Raw genomic sequence first — 16,928 nt, 5'->3', positions numbered from 1 at the left:
GCATTAGTCTCATCCTAAATCCGAGACACAGCACTGTGCCAGCTATAAAGAAGAAAATTTAACTCTAGCCCAGCTGAAATCTGGCCATATCTCCAGAGCTGGTTGCAGTACACCAGGTGGGGTCTCAAGAGAGTGGAGTAGAGGGGCAGAATCATCTCCCTTGACCTGCTGGCCATGTTCCCTTTGATGCAGCCCAGGCTATGATTGGCTTTCCAAGTCTAAGAAAGATGTGTGTCAGATTTGTGCTTCAAGTGTGCAAATATTTGGTGAAGCAATACCTAATTAATTCACCTTTCAGGGTTTAGTGAGAAGCTCTAGTTTAAGCATTCTGACTGAAGTTCTTGATTTGAGAGGATTGTGTTTTATCTCTTAGCTGGGCTGCTCAACTAGGTGATGTTTCTGTATTGTACACTGGAGTGTGACTGGTAAGAGTATGAACTTGTTTTTAATTTGGTGAATTGGAAGACTTGAGAGGCTTTCCACCAGTCTCAGCAGGGGCAAATTTCTCCCAAAGCACACTGAGCTTTTTCTGGCCCTCTGTTGCTCCATCCTGTTCCATGCACCCGAGCTGGGGGTGGTGACTGTGATGTGCTTTGGTTCCATGGTTGTCAGGCCCAGTCTCTGGTTCCTGCACCCTGGGGAGCTGTTCATGCCCTGCTCAAGCAGGGCTGGAGGAGACAGCAAAAAAAGTAAGTAATGGCAAGAAAAATTATTTTCTCCTTATCTTGTTTTCCTTCTCCCTTGTTTTCCCAATTTGTCATGAAGGGTATTAAATTTTAATAAGTCTCTTGGAAAACATGATTCCTGTCCTCTTAGGAAATAATTTCACATTACCAAAGTAGTTTCTCCATGGGATAGAACATGTTTGTATATTCCTCTATAGCACAGGCACTTCCAAGGGCAGGGAAGTTTTCCTCACTGAGCAAGAGTGCAGAAAGAACTGGCCCTTCAAAGGGCAATATCCACATGAAATGCAGTCAGCCTTTTCCCTGTGCAGCACTTCAGAAAATGGGGTTCTCCCCTCCCCACTTCTAACAAATTGTCTCTAGGTTTAAGCTGTCTTTAGAACTAAGTGGTAATAATTGAAAAAAGCCCTTTTTAGGATAAAACAGGAGGGGCAGGCAAAGAGAAATACAGCATCTGTCAAAGCAGTCATCAGGGGCTGCTTGCAGGTACAAAACCCAGCTTAAACCTGCTGTTAAATTACTATGAATCACATGGGGATTTCTAAAAGTATTTTTGTCCCTAATACCATTTTGAACCACCTTTTAAAAATGCTATCCAAAGCTCTTCATGTGCTCCAGTTGTGAAAAGAGTGAAGAATTCAATGAGCTAAACTAGAATTCAGTTTTAAGCTTTCAAAAATTATTCATTCTTCTTTCTTGATTCTGTTCATTGAACTCAGATTCAAATTTTTAGCTAAAAATTATCTTTTTAAGTGCCAGGTGTCCAGCTCTGGGACACTTAAGAAAGATAATTTTTTTGCTAGTCTCTGTTAACAATATTACTTGCTTTAAACTCCCTTTAAATGAGTAATTTCTTCAAAATAATTTATTGCCAATATATACACTTATATTTTCAATGGGTTTTGGCCTCTTTCTTGCAAAAAAGGCAGTCCTGCTCTGTGCAGCAATCAACTGTCAGGTTTGCTCTAACCCATAAATATGAAGTTAAGATCAGTAATTTGTTCTATGCAGGGCCCTACACCTATTCCTGCTCTTGGTTTCATTGCAGTAATGCTGCCCTTCAGCACCTGTCGAGCGTGGGTCTTCATGGTCCTGCTCCTGCTTGGTAGCGTCCACTCACGTGAGTATTGCAAGGACAAAAGCATTCTCAAAGAAGCAGCAAGTACTTTTACTAGCAAGCAGTCTCAGGAATGCTTGGGAAATAGTGAGAAATATTACAAGCCATTGCTTCAAATTGGATTGATCCATTCTGAGACTTAAATAGAACAATTTTTTTTTTCTGCAACTATAGTTCCCATTTCCCTCTATGCATCTGTACAAGGGACATGCTGCTGGTTTCATCCCTGTCAGTGGAACTTGCTTTTATTTCACAGTTGATCATAATTATTTTCTTTTTTTCCCCCAATTATAGATTCTTCTTAGTCTTTTTTTCCAGCATACTATTAAAGATGTTCTTATAGTCTGTTGAGAATTGATGTATTTGCTTATTACAGCAGATGACTCAAAGTAGTTAGAAAGGTTTTTGTCTGATTACTTGCTCTAACAGAAGTTAAGTTTGGTCATCTGACATGTCTAAAGGATCCATCCGAATATCTTTGCATTTGATCCTTAATGCATTGAGAAACCAAACCTCAGAGCCTTTTCAGCTCTTGGTGAGAGGCTGGTAGTTGCTGTGTCATTGTAAAAGGCTTCCAGAGTGTGTGTGAGCTCACATAGATATAAATGTGTAAGTACAGCAAAGGCCATTAAATTGATGTAAATGGCTCGTGTCTCTTTCAACCCTCACATGAGAGAGCCACAGTTTTCAGATAATTCTTACCAAACTGAATGCTGGAAACCTCATCTCATGAACTTCCCATGAAGTCATTACAAAGTCTTTAAAATTTTCTGTTCTGTCTTGTTTACTAGCAGAGAGAGGGACCCCATGACAGAACTGTCAGTGTGAGCTTTGGTGGTCACATTTCTGTTACACGATAATTTCAGATTATCTGTTTTGATAGTACCTTCAATTCTCTCTACTCTGTTCTTTTTTGTTCCCAAGGGAGTTTTGTATGGCACAGAAGAGGCAAACTGTGCCCCAGGACAAGTAATTTCCTAATTTCCTAATTTATGCTCCCAATGAATAATCCAAAAGACTGAAGTTGTTCAATACCTTAGTTTTTGGTTAGGCTGTGATCTAACTTCTATCACAAGGACTCTAACACCATGAAATGGCTTTCAGCAAACTCTATCACTGAAAGCTGTTAAAGTGGTGATGGTGTAAGTTTCTCTCATGGAGAGGAAAAAGGCAAGCAAGTGGGAATACTGGGTCTCTTTTTTCCCCTCATTGGGGAGTGGTTGATTGCCAGTGGAGTCCTACTGTGATTTGCACTTTTGGTGTAATGAAAAAGAGATGTAGGGAGGCAGCAGGATTTACTGATCCCGTTTTTTTTTTTTAGAATAGTGAAAATGAAAGGTGATTGGGAAGTCCCAGAATAAGAAATCAGTAGCTTTTGTGTAACAGTACCTCTATATTTAGAGATGTTTTGCTCTTTACTACAACTGCAGCAGGTCACTGTCTGAAATAAGAAGCTGGGATTGATGCATGTTTGGTTGTGCCTGATAAAGGTGCCTTTCACCATGTTTCTGTGTTTTAACTGGGGTCTGATCTTTATCTAAAAAGCTGGAAGTTCTGCATGTGTGCATAGGAGAAATATAACTATACATGCAGCAAAGCATTTTCATGTAACCTGCACCTCATAGGTGAGCAGCAGGGCTTTTTATCCTTGACAATTTCCACCTGAATGCATTCTTTAATTTAAATTTTACAGCTTTAGTTCTTTACTCATTGTGGTTCATGAAGCAATTTAAAGCAATATAAGTGAATACAACAGAAAGACATCTGTGCTTAACCCTGCTAGCCATCAGTCACACAGTTCCTGATGACTGTAAATGCCTTCCTAATGAGTGATAATCAGTATGAAAATGTCATTGCTTTAATTAATTACGGATAGTTTTGATGGTAATGAGCTAATCATTGTGAACTTTCAGTTCTTGCAGCACCGCTTCAGCCTGGTTCAGACCAGAGTGCAGAGGCACCCAGCAAACCTAACATGACAATGGAAGGTGTATTTGTATCTCTCTTAAGCTTCTTCAGACCAATGAGTAAGTGTCACTTCACCACTGCAGCATTGTTTCTCTCTTCCTTCCCATTTCTGCCTCACTTCCAGTCTACCCTCCCTCCCCTACCTGTCAGCATTTCGTGTTTAAAACCCTCAGTCCAATACTGTAAAACTCACTAGAGCTCTTCCAAACAGGATTGCTAAGTGCCTCTTTGGGACAATCACAGATTTGTTTGCATTGCTACCCTCCTGCAAAACCCTCCATCACCAGTGATGTGACTGTGCTGGAAATGCTGAAATTATGCTGAAAGTTTGGCATAGGATCCACCATGCCTAGCTTTGTTGTAGTTTTCCAGTCTTCCCACATACACATAGACAAAAGAGAATTTAGCACAGCCTAAATGAGAGAAGGACTTTGTCCCACACTGGTGTCTCTCCCACTTCTACTGGCTAAGGAAGGCTTCAGGCCTGTTGGATTAGACTGATGCACTCACCTTTGGCCTGCTGAAGTAAAATTACAAGAACTACATTATTTCATAAAATTATTGAGATGAAAATCACAATGCTAGCTTGCTAATATCAAAAAGCAAAATAATATGAGTACAAAAAGGATTTGTTCTATATAAAACCAGCCAGCCTGATTCCATAACCCGACCATAGACCAATAGGAAAGAGAAGGAGAAATGCTACTTTTCCCTTGGTATGTTTCTGCATTAATATCAGTGTGCCTCCACCACTATTGCTCACATGTAGGCCTAAGTAAGCACAGAGGACTGATGAAGATCCTGATCCCCCCTTTAATAAACGGAATTTGGCTACCAGTAATGTCTCTGATAAATGTGAGACTGACAGTACAGCCAGTCCTGGGGGCGATGTTGGAACCAAATGATGCTTTGCAGCTGCTGTGTAACATAAGGGATGAGATATGATGTTTTATAGGAATCAAATATGCAGAGACATCTACTATTTATCTTACACATTTAAACCATTCTCACAGAGTATCTCATGATTATCAATAAATCTGCTATTAAATAGGAAATCTCAAAAACTGCTTAAATGTGCTGTTCATTAACTGTATTGGATGTTGTGGGGGGTTTTTCCTACTTGTAGAAACAAATAATAAGTGCCAGAGATGGGTAGTTGCAATATAGTCCTTAAAAAAAAAAAAAGCCTTAAATTTCTGCTGGTTTTTAATTAGAAACAGAACAGTCAGAAAATTTTGTAATAGATCCTTACAGAAACAAAGTAAATTACAGAAGATTTTCTGTAACATGATTTAGCTTTTCTGCTAATTTCAATATAGAAATTGGTTAGGTTTTGGGAAAGAACATACATGAACGTCAATGATATTTTTTTCTGGCAGATTTAATTAATCAAAACATGCTAGAGACACCGAAGTGATGACTTCCTTCTGTTTCACATTGCTCCCAGAACAGACATCTTACCCAACGTTGGTTTTTTTCCTTTTTAAAGCTTGCCGCCTCAGCAATGAGCAACTCTTAACTCCTTGTCCTGTAGAAGGCCTGAACATGTCTGAATGCTCAAAAATTCACTGCTGTCCTTTCAAAATTGGCCAGGAGGAGCAGTGCTACATGCCAGTGAGAGATGGTGAGTGTGTTGCTCTGGGCTGCTGCCTCAGAGCAAACCCTGCTTCTGGTCACACAATACAGTTCTCATTGCTGTTTGTACCTTTGGCTTCCCAGGACACCCCTCTCTTTAACTGTAAGCTTGCATGGATTTCTTCATCTATACGAATAAAGGAAACGATTGATTGATAGAAAATTTTCTGGATACTGTCAAGCCCAGCACAAGCAAAGAACAAGTGCCATACAAATAAATATAGTCACATATGTCATTACAAAGAATGAAGTAAAGGCTTTGTTTGTTGAAAGTGGGGGTTAATCCAAAGTAGTGACTCCATGAAAGTGCAGTGAAAAAAAAGTGAAGGAACTGGATTTGTATTTTACATGGTGAAGAGGAGGCTAATTGATTGTTTAATAGCTACTGAAGCCTGTTTAGAAGGGAGGATACTAAAATGGGTCACAAATTCTTCCTGGAAGAATCAGATGATTTAACAAGTGGGAATTGCCACTAACTGATGTGTAAGAAATTTAGCTCAGACATTAGGGGGGGAAAAGTTCATCAGAAAAGGGATGGAGTCCCCAGCCTTGGAGGTTTTCTAGACTTGGATATAACAAGACACAACTCACTTGATGTCACATTGGTAGTAGCCTTGCTTTGAGAGGAAGATTCATCTATGTGATCTGCAGAAGTCTCTTTCAACCAAAATGTCAGTAGTTCTCTGTTATCCAATTTCAGCCTTAATATTACGTTTCACCTCCTTCTTTTCCTTTGAGCATCAACTTGTTGGGCATGATTTTTTTTCTCATATGAATGCAAAAAACTGGTTTTATAGATCCTATCTTTGCTTATAACTCCATGGTTGTCTTTGGTCTACTGAAAGGATTGTATCAAATCTTAATTTTTATCATAACTTTTTCCTGTTTGTATAGCTTTCTAGAAACAGTTGTTGCTTTTCATGGAGGTGGCTTCAATAAACTGAAAAAAGAAAATAATTTAGAGGTGTGTTATTATAGACAGAATTATTTGGCATGGAAGGGACCTCTCACAACCATATAGTTAATCCTCCCTGTTCTACTAGCATTAGCTACAATGGCTTTCCCAGGGGCTGTGTCCAGTCAAATTTTTAATTTGTCCAAGGACAAACAACCAAGAATGTAGGAAGAGTTTTCAGATACAAGCAATCTTGCCAAACATGGATAATAAGTTAGTAAAAAGAAACCATAATCTAGAACTTAATGATTTAGTTCTTTCTGGTATAATTCAGTATATCTCCATTGATTTCAGAGGTGATATCCCAGTTTTTAGGATGGGCTGACTTAACACAGATACGAAACCCCAAGGTTACTTGACAGCTGACATGAATTCACTTTCTCTTGTTTGTGCTTCTTCAGGAGCAGGCTGAGGTCAAAACAAGGCTTTGAATATTTTCTTGTGCTTGAGCAGCTCCACATTCCAGTGCTGGGGCAGCTGTAGTTACTACCAGCTAGATAATTTTTGATTGAAGAAAGTTTTATCCAGTGTGATGGCATCAGAATCTGTTTGTTAGTTAGGGGCATATGACAGAAATTAAAGGTTTTAATAATATTCAGTCCCAGCTTGGGCCTTTATATTTTGTATAAAAAACAATTCACTACAGCAAGAAGAAAAGCTGTACAGTGAAAATTATAGCTCCTCTGCTCATTTTTAAGATACATACTGAAGCAAATTTTAAAATTAAATATGCTTATTCAGCTGTGACTGCTTGATTCCTCATTCCAGTTAGCTTTTATTGTTTAGACATCAATATCAAGGGCTGATTATTTTACAGAATTATTTGTTCATAGATTAATGAGCTCTTTGAATGCTCCTGGATGTAAAGCATATGTCCAAAGAAAATGCAAACACTTACTGTTTGCCTTGTAGCAATCTGTTGACAAAATAGAAGTACTTAGCAGATATTAGACTCATGGCAGTTATGTTTGTCAGCTGGTCACAGGCTGCATACTGAATGGTTCTTCTTGTTGGGAGGTTTGTCTTGAATTTCACTGGCAATTAAATGAGGCCTTAAGAAAATGCTACAAAAGTTATGAACTGAAGTAGATGAATAGAATTCATTTGAAAGATTTTGTCTCCATTCTTGAAACAGCTTCTAAGGGACTTTCATTGGTTTTTTAAGCTATTATTTATTCCCCCCACTCAACTGTGCCCCATGCCCTGGGCTCACCCAAACTCTGGTTGCCTCTGAAACTAAACAAATACTGCTTTTCAAACTGAAGTGAAATTTGAGACCAATTCTTTCTCATCTGAGCTCATTCCTAACACTTACTTTTTTGCCATTGTGCTGCTGAATCATATAATCATTTAGATTAGAAAAGACCCTTGTCATCAGTGAGTCCAACTTTAGATCCATCTGAGAGATGGCAGCTTTCCTTGGCATTTACTGAAATCTTTAAGTGTGAGTGTGTCTTAAGGTGTGAGTACTGTCAGAGCTTTGCTGATGAAATATCTGTCTGAGCGAAGTGGCAACATGGCTGTGACTTCATGGCAGCAAAGATGTCTGTCTTAGAGGTTGATTCTGATACCACAGTGCCTGTATCAGAATTGTTCAGAACTAATGCAAACTTCTGCTGGCTCTACAGATGTGCAGCTGGCCATTCGAGTGGTTTTCCTTACTGGAGGAGGATTTTTGATTTTGGGATTTCTACCAATCTGCTGCTGTGCCTTTTTGCAGAGAAGGTAAGCATTGTTAGCACATGACCAGGCCTAATTTATGAAGCACTGTGTCTAAATAGTGAAAATGTGGAGAACTAGGTATATATTTTTTAATATATATTTGATATATATTTGATATATTTTAACTAGGTGAGGAGAGACAAGATTGGGGAAAAAAAGGACAAGAAACTAATGTTCAAACATAAAATATGAGTCCTATTTTGAAGCTACATAAAACAGAGAGTCAATTTGGCTTAAATTAAAAAAAGGTTATTTAATGCCCCAGTACTCTTTCTAAGACCTGGATATAAAAGACTTGGACTTAATCTTACTTCACTTGCTTGGGAAGTTGTACGTAAAACAAGAAAGCAGAGTCCCTCCAGGACAGACCTGGAGTTATGCAGTAAGACAAGGAAGGGAAGAACAAAGTATGAGGCCTGAGTAGAGTAAGAGAGAGGGGCTGTGAGTTGGGAATTAATTATCTCTACTGTTACTACCATGCAGAGTGGGGTTTTTAATGTATAGGGCCTGCAAGTTATGCAAGCAGTTTAGTGTCTGATACTGTGAAGTGTTTCAGCATGTGCATGTGCTCTCAGTATGCAGGGAAAATGTAAACTCCAACATCAAGGTCATTAAACTGATGGAATGAATTAACATAACTATGCTTCATTCTGCTTAGGTAGTAGTTCATATTGAATGACTGGTGCTACAACTTGGCTAATATGACAGAACTGTCTTTTTAGTGAAGATTTTTTCCTCCAAGTGTTAAACTTTTGCTCTTCTAAGATGGAGTAGTCTGTGTGGGATCATATACATGCACATATACACACACATAGACTTTACTAATGAGGCTGCTTGGCAGATGGCTGTTTGCTGTGGAGTTCCACATTTTGACAAAACCTGCTGTGAAAATCTCCACATTACATCTTACACTGTGCTCAACAGCTGATGCTCAGCATACAGATAGCTGCACTGAGTCATCAGTGACTCTGAAAGCAGGAGGCAAAGAATCAACATGAAATTATCATAAATTTTCTGGAAAATGAATTAATATGTGTTCGTTTTGGGAGAATTCACATTAATGTTTAAATGATAATTTCTGTGTTTTTTCCTAGCCAGTGAAACTAGGAATTTTGCTCTTCTGCTGAGTTGGTTTTTTGCTTTGTTTTATAAATGCAGTAACTAACCAGATGCTAATTTTTTTAAATTTCCAACATCATATATTTAAGTTTGAGGAAGGGTGCAAGCCTATCACACTGTAACTTTATCAGTTTTAGAGACAGTTGATAGAGCTTTGAGAAACATTCCTTTAATAAGCCAAAAACCTCTCTGGATAGAAATTCTTTTGTTTTCAAAATTATACAGTCATTGTTGAGAGAGGTCTATGCACAATGCCAAATCTGTGCTGCAACTGGTGTGCACAAAAGTAAAAACTGTTCTCTAGAGTATCGAAAAAAATAAAAGGACTTTTGCTAATGAAATTTGGGATAATTGTTTAACTCCTCTGTGCCTCCTCTAGAGTAAATTGCAAGGTTTCTATACCATGGCCAGACAAAGAAAATGTAGGAACATGAAATTCCTGTAATATTGATAGAGGGAGCTGAGTACTCCTCTCCTTGCCACACCTGATCAATTCCAGTTGATCTAATTTCCCAAGTCAGTGAGGGTTTGTTACTTTCCACATCCCCATGGACAAACTGTGTGTTTGCCTCCTTTCGATGGTGTTTTTCATGCAGGAAGCAGAACCTACACATCTGTTCCCTGCCAATTGGCAATTCCCCTTGTGTGCTATCAGCACAGTATCTCCTGTCTAGAGCGGTGTTCTGTTGGTTTTGCTATGTCCATAACTATGCTAGCCTATCTTACTCCTCCCAGTTTTGTTAGTGTTCTTTAAGAACCACATGCAAGGACAGGTAGGTTAAAACACTAGAGGTTAGAAAAATGCAGGTGCACTTAAATAGCACTACTTTTGAATAATACTGTGTAGATTTTAAAAATTGAATAGAAAAGTCTTCATTCCTGCCCAACCCCTAGTACAGCTGTGGTAAGAAGCCAACAGAATTTTGTAGATTTGTTACTGGGGAAATTTCTGGTCATGGTTGCAATGTCCCCCATCCTGGCCTGCAGGGGATGAGACAAGCAGCCCTGTGCAGGAATTCCTCTCTCAGGAAGAGCTGGGAAGCAGGGGGTGTCCCAGGCCTGTGTGTGCCTTGGGTGGACTGGGCAGTGCTGGGTTAATGGTTGGGATTGATGATCTTAAAGGCATTTTCTATCCTGAATGATTCTGTGATTCTGTATGAATCAAAAGGTGAAATTCATGAAGAAAATGTAAGAAATGGGAAAAGCATTGAAATGCTTCTCCTCACCTTAATCTTTCTTCTGGTGATGAATCTTATGATGGCCCCTGGAGTCAACTACAGCCTTTTGAGTTTTTTTCACTGGAGCTAGGATTTCATGGCTGAAGTCTAGGTGACCTTCTCTAAATTCCTACTTTAAAAATCAACCCATTTCAGCTGTTTTAATATGTTGCAGTCCATGTATCAATCCTTTACAAAAGATAAGCAAAGAAGTACAGAAAATTGCACGGGAAAAAAGAGCTGGTGGTAAAAAGACTCATGATGAAGAGCTTCATCGCCACTTACTGGACTGACTTAAAGAACCAAAAGGACAAAAAAAGAAGGTAAACTAACTTTGGGGTATGCTTTTTTTATAAGTTTAGGGTTGTTCCTTTGAGTCTGTGTAGAAAACTAAAGATATCCACTACCAAATACCTGCTGCCGGCCAGTGCAGTAGTATTGTCCAAAGGCATTGTCAGGGATCACCTTCAGTTCCTGTTGTGGGAGAGGTAATGAGTTTGCAAGAATTCAGTTGCTCTCCTGGGCTGCCAGCTGACAGCACAGCCATGGACAGGCTGAGGCTAAAGCCCTCTGCCACTTCAGTTCCCTATCTCATGTGCAAATTGTAGCATGAGAAAGTGGAAACACAATGGGTTTGCTGCTTTCAGGAGAGGCAGATCCATTTACAGGCACTGAAGAGCCTGTCTTTCTGTATGGATAGGGGTGGTTTGTAGCTGAGGCATTCCCACAGCTCCGCACCTTGGCATTCTTGCCATTCTTCCTCAATGCTGAAGAGCAATTTACTGAAATAAATGTAATCTGAGAGTGAAATGCTATTTACTTCATGTGACCATGCCAAGCTATAGCCTACTAAAGGTCACATGAAATAATAAAGTGTTAGGGAGGTCATTAGACAATAAATAAATATTTCAGGGAGAGTATTGATTTGGCAGAAATGTAAAGGTGTCCCTAAATCAAGTCACACTCATGTTTGGGATTTTTTTCCTCCCTTTGGTGCATAGGAACATCCACCTGATCCTGAAGATCAAGCAGAAGACACCAGTATTGTTTGGCTATCTCCTAGAAAAGCACACATTTTATTTTAGCATTGAAGTAATACAAAGTTGTTAACCCTTGATAATCCTATTGATTTTGCAGTAAAAGCTTTTTCATTCTAGTTTCTTGCACTCATTCCATACCTCCTGTACAAAAAAAAAAACCAAAAAAACCCTGGTAACACTGGAAGGCAAAGTGCTTGTGGCAACCCCTGAATAGTAAAGTCAGTGTTCTTTTCATACAGTAGCACCCCTGTGGAGGCATATAAGGATAGCAGTTATGTGTCCATCTCAGCTTAGGGGTCAGTCTTAGATTAAGGGAGTGTTGTCACTCATTCAATTGGTATTGAGAGGAAGCTTGCTCTGGTTCCATATTTAATGGAACCAGTAGTGCTACTCTTGCTGAGGAGAACAGCTAATTCTTTACCAGGCTTCAGAGGATTTGGGAAATCTGTTCTTGGGCAATTGCTTTAAAGATATGCTTGGCAAAAATATAGAGTACTTAAGGAAACTGCAAGAGCTTTGTCTCTGGAGTTGTTCTCTCCGCTGGGTATTGCTGCACCACACAACTCTTTTTGCTCTTAGGATGACCTGTCTCCTGAACTAGGTGATTCCAAAATGCAATTTCTTTCCATTTCTCTGTAGCGTAACAAAAATAAAAGAAACAAATGTGTAACACTTTTTGACAGCTGAGTGCAGAGTGAGCGCCTAAAAGAATGTCAGTAGAAGTCAGTATTACCCATAATAACACAATCACTTGTCATATTTCTTTGGGGCTGTGAAGTCCATGCAGCAGAATTTCCACGACCTACAACTGGCAGGAATGGTGCTTTGGTCCTAAGCTGGAGAGTAAATATTATGAGTGATTCTTTGAAACTCTGTATGTTCAGAATTCCCTGTTTATAATATTTTTCTTGGTTTCCTAAGTCCTAAAAAGGGATCACTTAAAATCCAAGTGTAATGTGGGTGGAATATGCATATAGGTGATCTCATGGAGTTGTTGGAGAGCTTGCTGATGATCAGCTTTAACTATATGCAGGAGTTTAAAAGCTGACATTGCAACCATTGCCAGAAGCATTGTGTTACAGATGATTTGGTTAAAATTTTGCAAGCAAAGGTATTACACTCTTTTGATGTGGAGCAACAGAACAATGGAAACTGACAGGCACTGTTTGCTTTCTAAATCTGATGCATATTTGCTCTTTTTTGATATTATTTTTATGGAAGGTAAAGTACATATATAGACATTTTGACAAATAAAAAAACTGTTTCCTGCTGCATGAATTTCAAGGCACCGTCACAGCTGAACTGTGCACGTGACAAACCAGAGAAATCCTCGTGGCTGGTGATTATGGAGAGTGAGTTATGCTCCACAGGAAGTTAGGCTTTCACGTGGTTATTCATGATTTTGATTTGAAGGGCAGTAAATTCCTCCAGTCTCCATGTCATTGGCAGCACAAGTGGTTTCAATGTCACATGATATCCTGCCGAAGGGACACACTGATAAAACAACTGTTTCTAAGGGTGAACAATCAGTGCATCTGCACTAGCTGCATCTGGCAGCACCAGAACAAGAGGAGCATAAGCAAAATGTTCTGTTAGAGGAGGAGGTGAGATGAAAAAGTTATAGCCAGGGTTGTGTTCCCCTTAGTGGGACAGCAGTCCAGGGCACAGTGCACAAACATGGGGCCTGTCCTTTTCCATACAGCAGCTTTGCTGTAGAGGAGTTCTAAAAAGCTGGAAGCTTTGCTTTTCAGTTGGAGAAGAAAAAAGTTCTGATTTTACATTTTAATTTCTCTATTAGCTGGACAATGCATGGAATTAATAGCTTTCAAGCCATAAGTATTACTTAAATAACTGCTCTCTGTGCCTAAGATGTCATAATAGCTATTTCATTACTGTTGAAAGTCAAGATTGCCACCTTAGGGTCAAAGCACAGATATTTATTCACAGGCCTGTGTGTGATGCAAACTGTACTGACAATGTCACAGAAGGTGGAGGCTCTGATCAGCTGATTGGCTGCCTGTTTACACTGAATATTCAAGATCCCTTGCATAATTTTTTTTGTTTGTTTGCTTGGTTTTGTGCTCCTGGACATAAGCATATTACAGAAAAATTTCAACATGGGGTTACCTCACATCTAACTGAAACATGTCCTTTCCCCAGTGCCTAGGCTGCTGATTGTATCATGTATATCAAGCCAAATTCAATTTTCCTTTGTCCCTTCTATCCCTTCCAAGAAGTCGATGAGGATCCAGGTCAGCTACAAGAGGGCACAATCATTTTTGCCAGGCTCCTCACAGTACCTCTGTGGCTAGAAAATAAACTGCTGAAAGCTGGGTGTGGTTCACAAGTCTGCAGAAAAACCTTCCCGGCCCAGGGAGAGGGGAGGGACATCTTCAGTACTAAAATCAGGGACCACAAGATGGTGCTGCAGGAAAATATTTTTCTTGCCAAGGTTTTGGGTTCCAGAGAACTTTATTGATTTCTGCCTTTTACAATGTGGTTCATCAAGTCACAAAAAGGCAGATGGTGTACAATAGAGCAATGGTCACTCAGTAAAAAAGACAACATAATACAGCATATGATGACAAGGCTTTAGAAGACTTACAAGATATACAAACCATTGCTTGTGGCTTTAGCTCTGCTCTCTTTCCTATTGAACTGATAGAGAGTGAAACAAAAGAACTCTCAGTGGACATCCTTCTTTATCTTCACAAAGATTAAATAAATACAAGACTAAACAACTTGGCCTGATGCTCGATAGCTGTGCCCAGGAGTGGATGCTGCTACCCCAGAGGTGGGAGCTACGACAGGGCTTCAACAGCAGGACAGCTCTTTCATCACATCACCCAGAGCCTGCACCACATCTAATGGCAAAGGATTTGGCTTACTTTCTGGTCCCTCTGAAACCTGACTCGCACCTTTAGCCACACTCCCTGAGATGAAAAGTCATCATGTTTTTTTGAAAGCTTTAAAGCAGTATGAAATGACTGCATTACATTGTGGGTGATGGTGGCAATATCTGGTACTTTTCTTTTCTGACCTTTAAAAAGCTTTCAAAGTCATGAGAATTGAACTTAAAAAATAAATACAGTGGAATGAGAGAATAGGTTTGAACTGTAAAGCTGAAAAATCCAAGGCCAAATACAGAATTGTATTTGAGCAAAATCTCTGTGACTGGGGAACTTGTATTTTTGAAGGCTTGAAGTTCAGTTCTGAGGCCTATTTTACCCAGCCGAGATCCATGCAATGCCAGGTGATGCAGATAAAGGAGAAGAATGTATTTCATTACTCAACAAATATTTTCCCAGCCAATTTCCATGTAAGGAATGTAATTTTTAGATGTTATGGTTGCTATGATCTTGCTAACCTAAACTTGGATGCACAGCTAAAATGAAGTGTAAAGGTCTCCCTAGAAAAGGTGTTTTATGTTGTCCTGTAAGGACCAAGTGGAGCAACTGATTCTGTCTAACTCAATTTTGCTTCTGGCGTTTGTGCTCCAAAACTTTTTTGCTCTAACAAAGCTCTGGGAAAAAATGGTTTCTACCAGATGAAAGGGGAAAACTGTCCACAGCTGTAGTGCTTTAACCTTCTGAGTTTCACTGTACTGCCTCCAAGTCCCTTCACAAAAGCCATGTTTCTTTCTGCACTGCTTCCTCACAGAATTCCCTATCCTGCGTGTATCTCCCATCCCAGTGGATAAATCTCTGAGCACATGTGTGTGTTTTGTTCTGTGTCCAGGTAAGTGCAATGGGGCTTCACTCTGCAGCATCTGTTCTCTGTAGCATCAACCACCACCTCTGTCCTGGCGGCTCTGAAGGTTTGGCTGTGCCAGCTGACATTCAGGCAGTGTGGGAAGGAGGATGGCAATTCCACAGGGAGCTCCCTCTACAAGGGAGTGTGGCTACAGATGCTCTGGTCCTGCTGTATGCATCTCCCTGCTTTTCAAGGGGGTGATTTTTCACTCTGTGAGGCTACAGCTGTTCAATATTCCACCTAGTGTGGGTCATCAGCTGAGTAAAAATGAAAAGATTATAACAACTTTCCTTTAGAAAAGGAATCTTCTAATGCAGGTGCTGGGCCTGCCATTAGCAGGGCACTCTTGCCCAGGCCTCTCTTCAGGGTTTTACTGACTCTCCAAACTTTAAACATTTTCATATTCAAGGTAATTGATCCAGCACTAACACACAAGATGTGTGTGGCAAATATGGGCTGGAAACAGAAAGGACAGAACCTGTGCTTAGGACTTAGGGCCCAGCTGGGAGATCCAGGGGGACAATGCACAGGTATAGAATGCTCTTGCATACATTTCCTAATAGGAAAGCCCTGCTTCAGTTAAATGCCCCAGGTAGGCAGCAGCATTGCCAAAAAGCAATTTCTTCAATTAAACATGGCCTTATGAACTGCAATAGGTCATTGTGGTTGGCTGTGTCATATGTCTTTTCCCATCATCTTCAAGGAAAAGTTCACTCCCATTCCTGCATTGACAGCTGATATTTCAACTTCTATTTCCCAGATACCAAAGTGATAGCTTTAAATATTAAGAGAGCTCAGTTTGAAGGAAGGAGCTCTTGTGGTCTCTATGAAAAACTATCAGAAGCAAGGAAACTTGAGAGCCTGGGGACAAGCAGTAATTGGGGTGCTCTTTACCCATTGTCTTGATGTCACACTAGGTGGCCCAGCTCAAGCTTTTGAATAGTGCATAAGCATGGCATATTACTGCTATGGTGATCCTCGTCCAGAACAGTCCTAGAATGCCATAATATGAGTATGTTTAAACCACAAAAAATCTGGGGCCACATCAGCTAAAGACCAGGCTGCGCAAACTGGAAAGGAAGAGAAGGAAGTTCATGGGGAAAAAAATAGCATGGAACCCTTCACCAGAGTGCAACAGAATATTATTCACATTTTCCTTTTGCAATTTATTGTAGTTATATATGAGCACACTAAAAGACTGTCACAACAACTGCTACAAGCTTTTATCATATTTTTTATCTATAAGCTTAATTGGTTATTCATTTTGGTTTGAAGTTTTTTTGTAAACACGACTACAATTAATCATAACTCATCAGCACAGCTAGCTAGAAAACAAAAGGTTAACAGCAAATTCTGTTTTACTGTTTAAAGATGCTGCTATAGCAGCATTTGCTCAAATGGTTGTTTTACACATGCAGTGGCATCATCCAGTTTAAATCCTGCTGTGTTTCTTTGCCAACAACTGCTAGTGAACATTTGCCCACCTTCCCTGCTGCTGAGTAGTATCAGGATTAGATGCAGGGAGGCGAACAGGCTTACAACTTCATCTGTTGGCACCACAGGAATGCAGGAGCAGAACAGCATGGCAATGGGGAAAACTTTCAAAATCATCAATTTTAAGGTCTTGCCTCAAAATGACTATTTCCTGGCTGGGGGTGGAGGGGGGAGCGGGGGTGTGAGGATAATTTTCCCTAAATGTGCAAGGAAAAAAAAGAA

General features: G+C 39.9%; 1 protein-coding gene and 1 long non-coding RNA gene across 2 annotated transcripts; both read left to right on the top strand.

Annotated features, from left to right (window-relative positions):
* Positions 1 to 586: 586 nt before the first annotated feature.
* FMR1NB (FMR1 neighbor) lies at positions 587 to 11,540 on the top strand. The gene is made up of 6 exons (XM_068204994.1): positions 587 to 689; positions 3,717 to 3,830; positions 5,261 to 5,395; positions 7,990 to 8,086; positions 10,595 to 10,742; positions 11,421 to 11,540. The coding sequence occupies exons 1-5, from the start codon at positions 587 to 589 to the stop codon at positions 10,710 to 10,712; spliced, it is 567 nt and encodes a 188-aa protein (XP_068061095.1). The 3' UTR covers positions 10,713 to 10,742; positions 11,421 to 11,540.
* Positions 11,541 to 13,520: 1,980 nt separating this feature from the next.
* On the top strand, positions 13,521 to 14,200 carry LOC137482251 (uncharacterized). Its single transcript, XR_011003961.1, has 2 exons — positions 13,521 to 13,643; positions 13,746 to 14,200. It is a non-coding gene; the product is annotated as an uncharacterized lncRNA (long non-coding RNA).
* Positions 14,201 to 16,928: the final 2,728 nt, after the last annotated feature.

The sequence above is a fragment of the Anomalospiza imberbis genome, chromosome 14 (assembly GCF_031753505.1).
Source record: "Anomalospiza imberbis isolate Cuckoo-Finch-1a 21T00152 chromosome 14, ASM3175350v1, whole genome shotgun sequence".
Taxonomy (NCBI): domain Eukaryota; kingdom Metazoa; phylum Chordata; class Aves; order Passeriformes; family Viduidae; genus Anomalospiza; species Anomalospiza imberbis.
This window is presented reverse-complemented; position numbering and strand designations above follow the sequence as displayed.

What these genes read in the sequence shown, in the direction of transcription:
- FMR1NB (XM_068204994.1), top strand. Translation starts at nt 587, where the DNA reads ATGTGCTTTGGTTCCATGGTTGTCAGGCCCAGTCTCTGGTTCCTGCAC. An exon ending in TGGAGGAGACAGCAAAAAAA is followed by an intron (nt 690 to 3,716) that starts GTAAGTAATGGC and finishes GTGAACTTTCAG; the next exon opens with TTCTTGCAGCACCGCTTCAG. An exon ending in AAGCTTCTTCAGACCAATGA is followed by an intron (nt 3,831 to 5,260) that starts GTAAGTGTCACT and finishes TCCTTTTTAAAG; the next exon opens with CTTGCCGCCTCAGCAATGAG.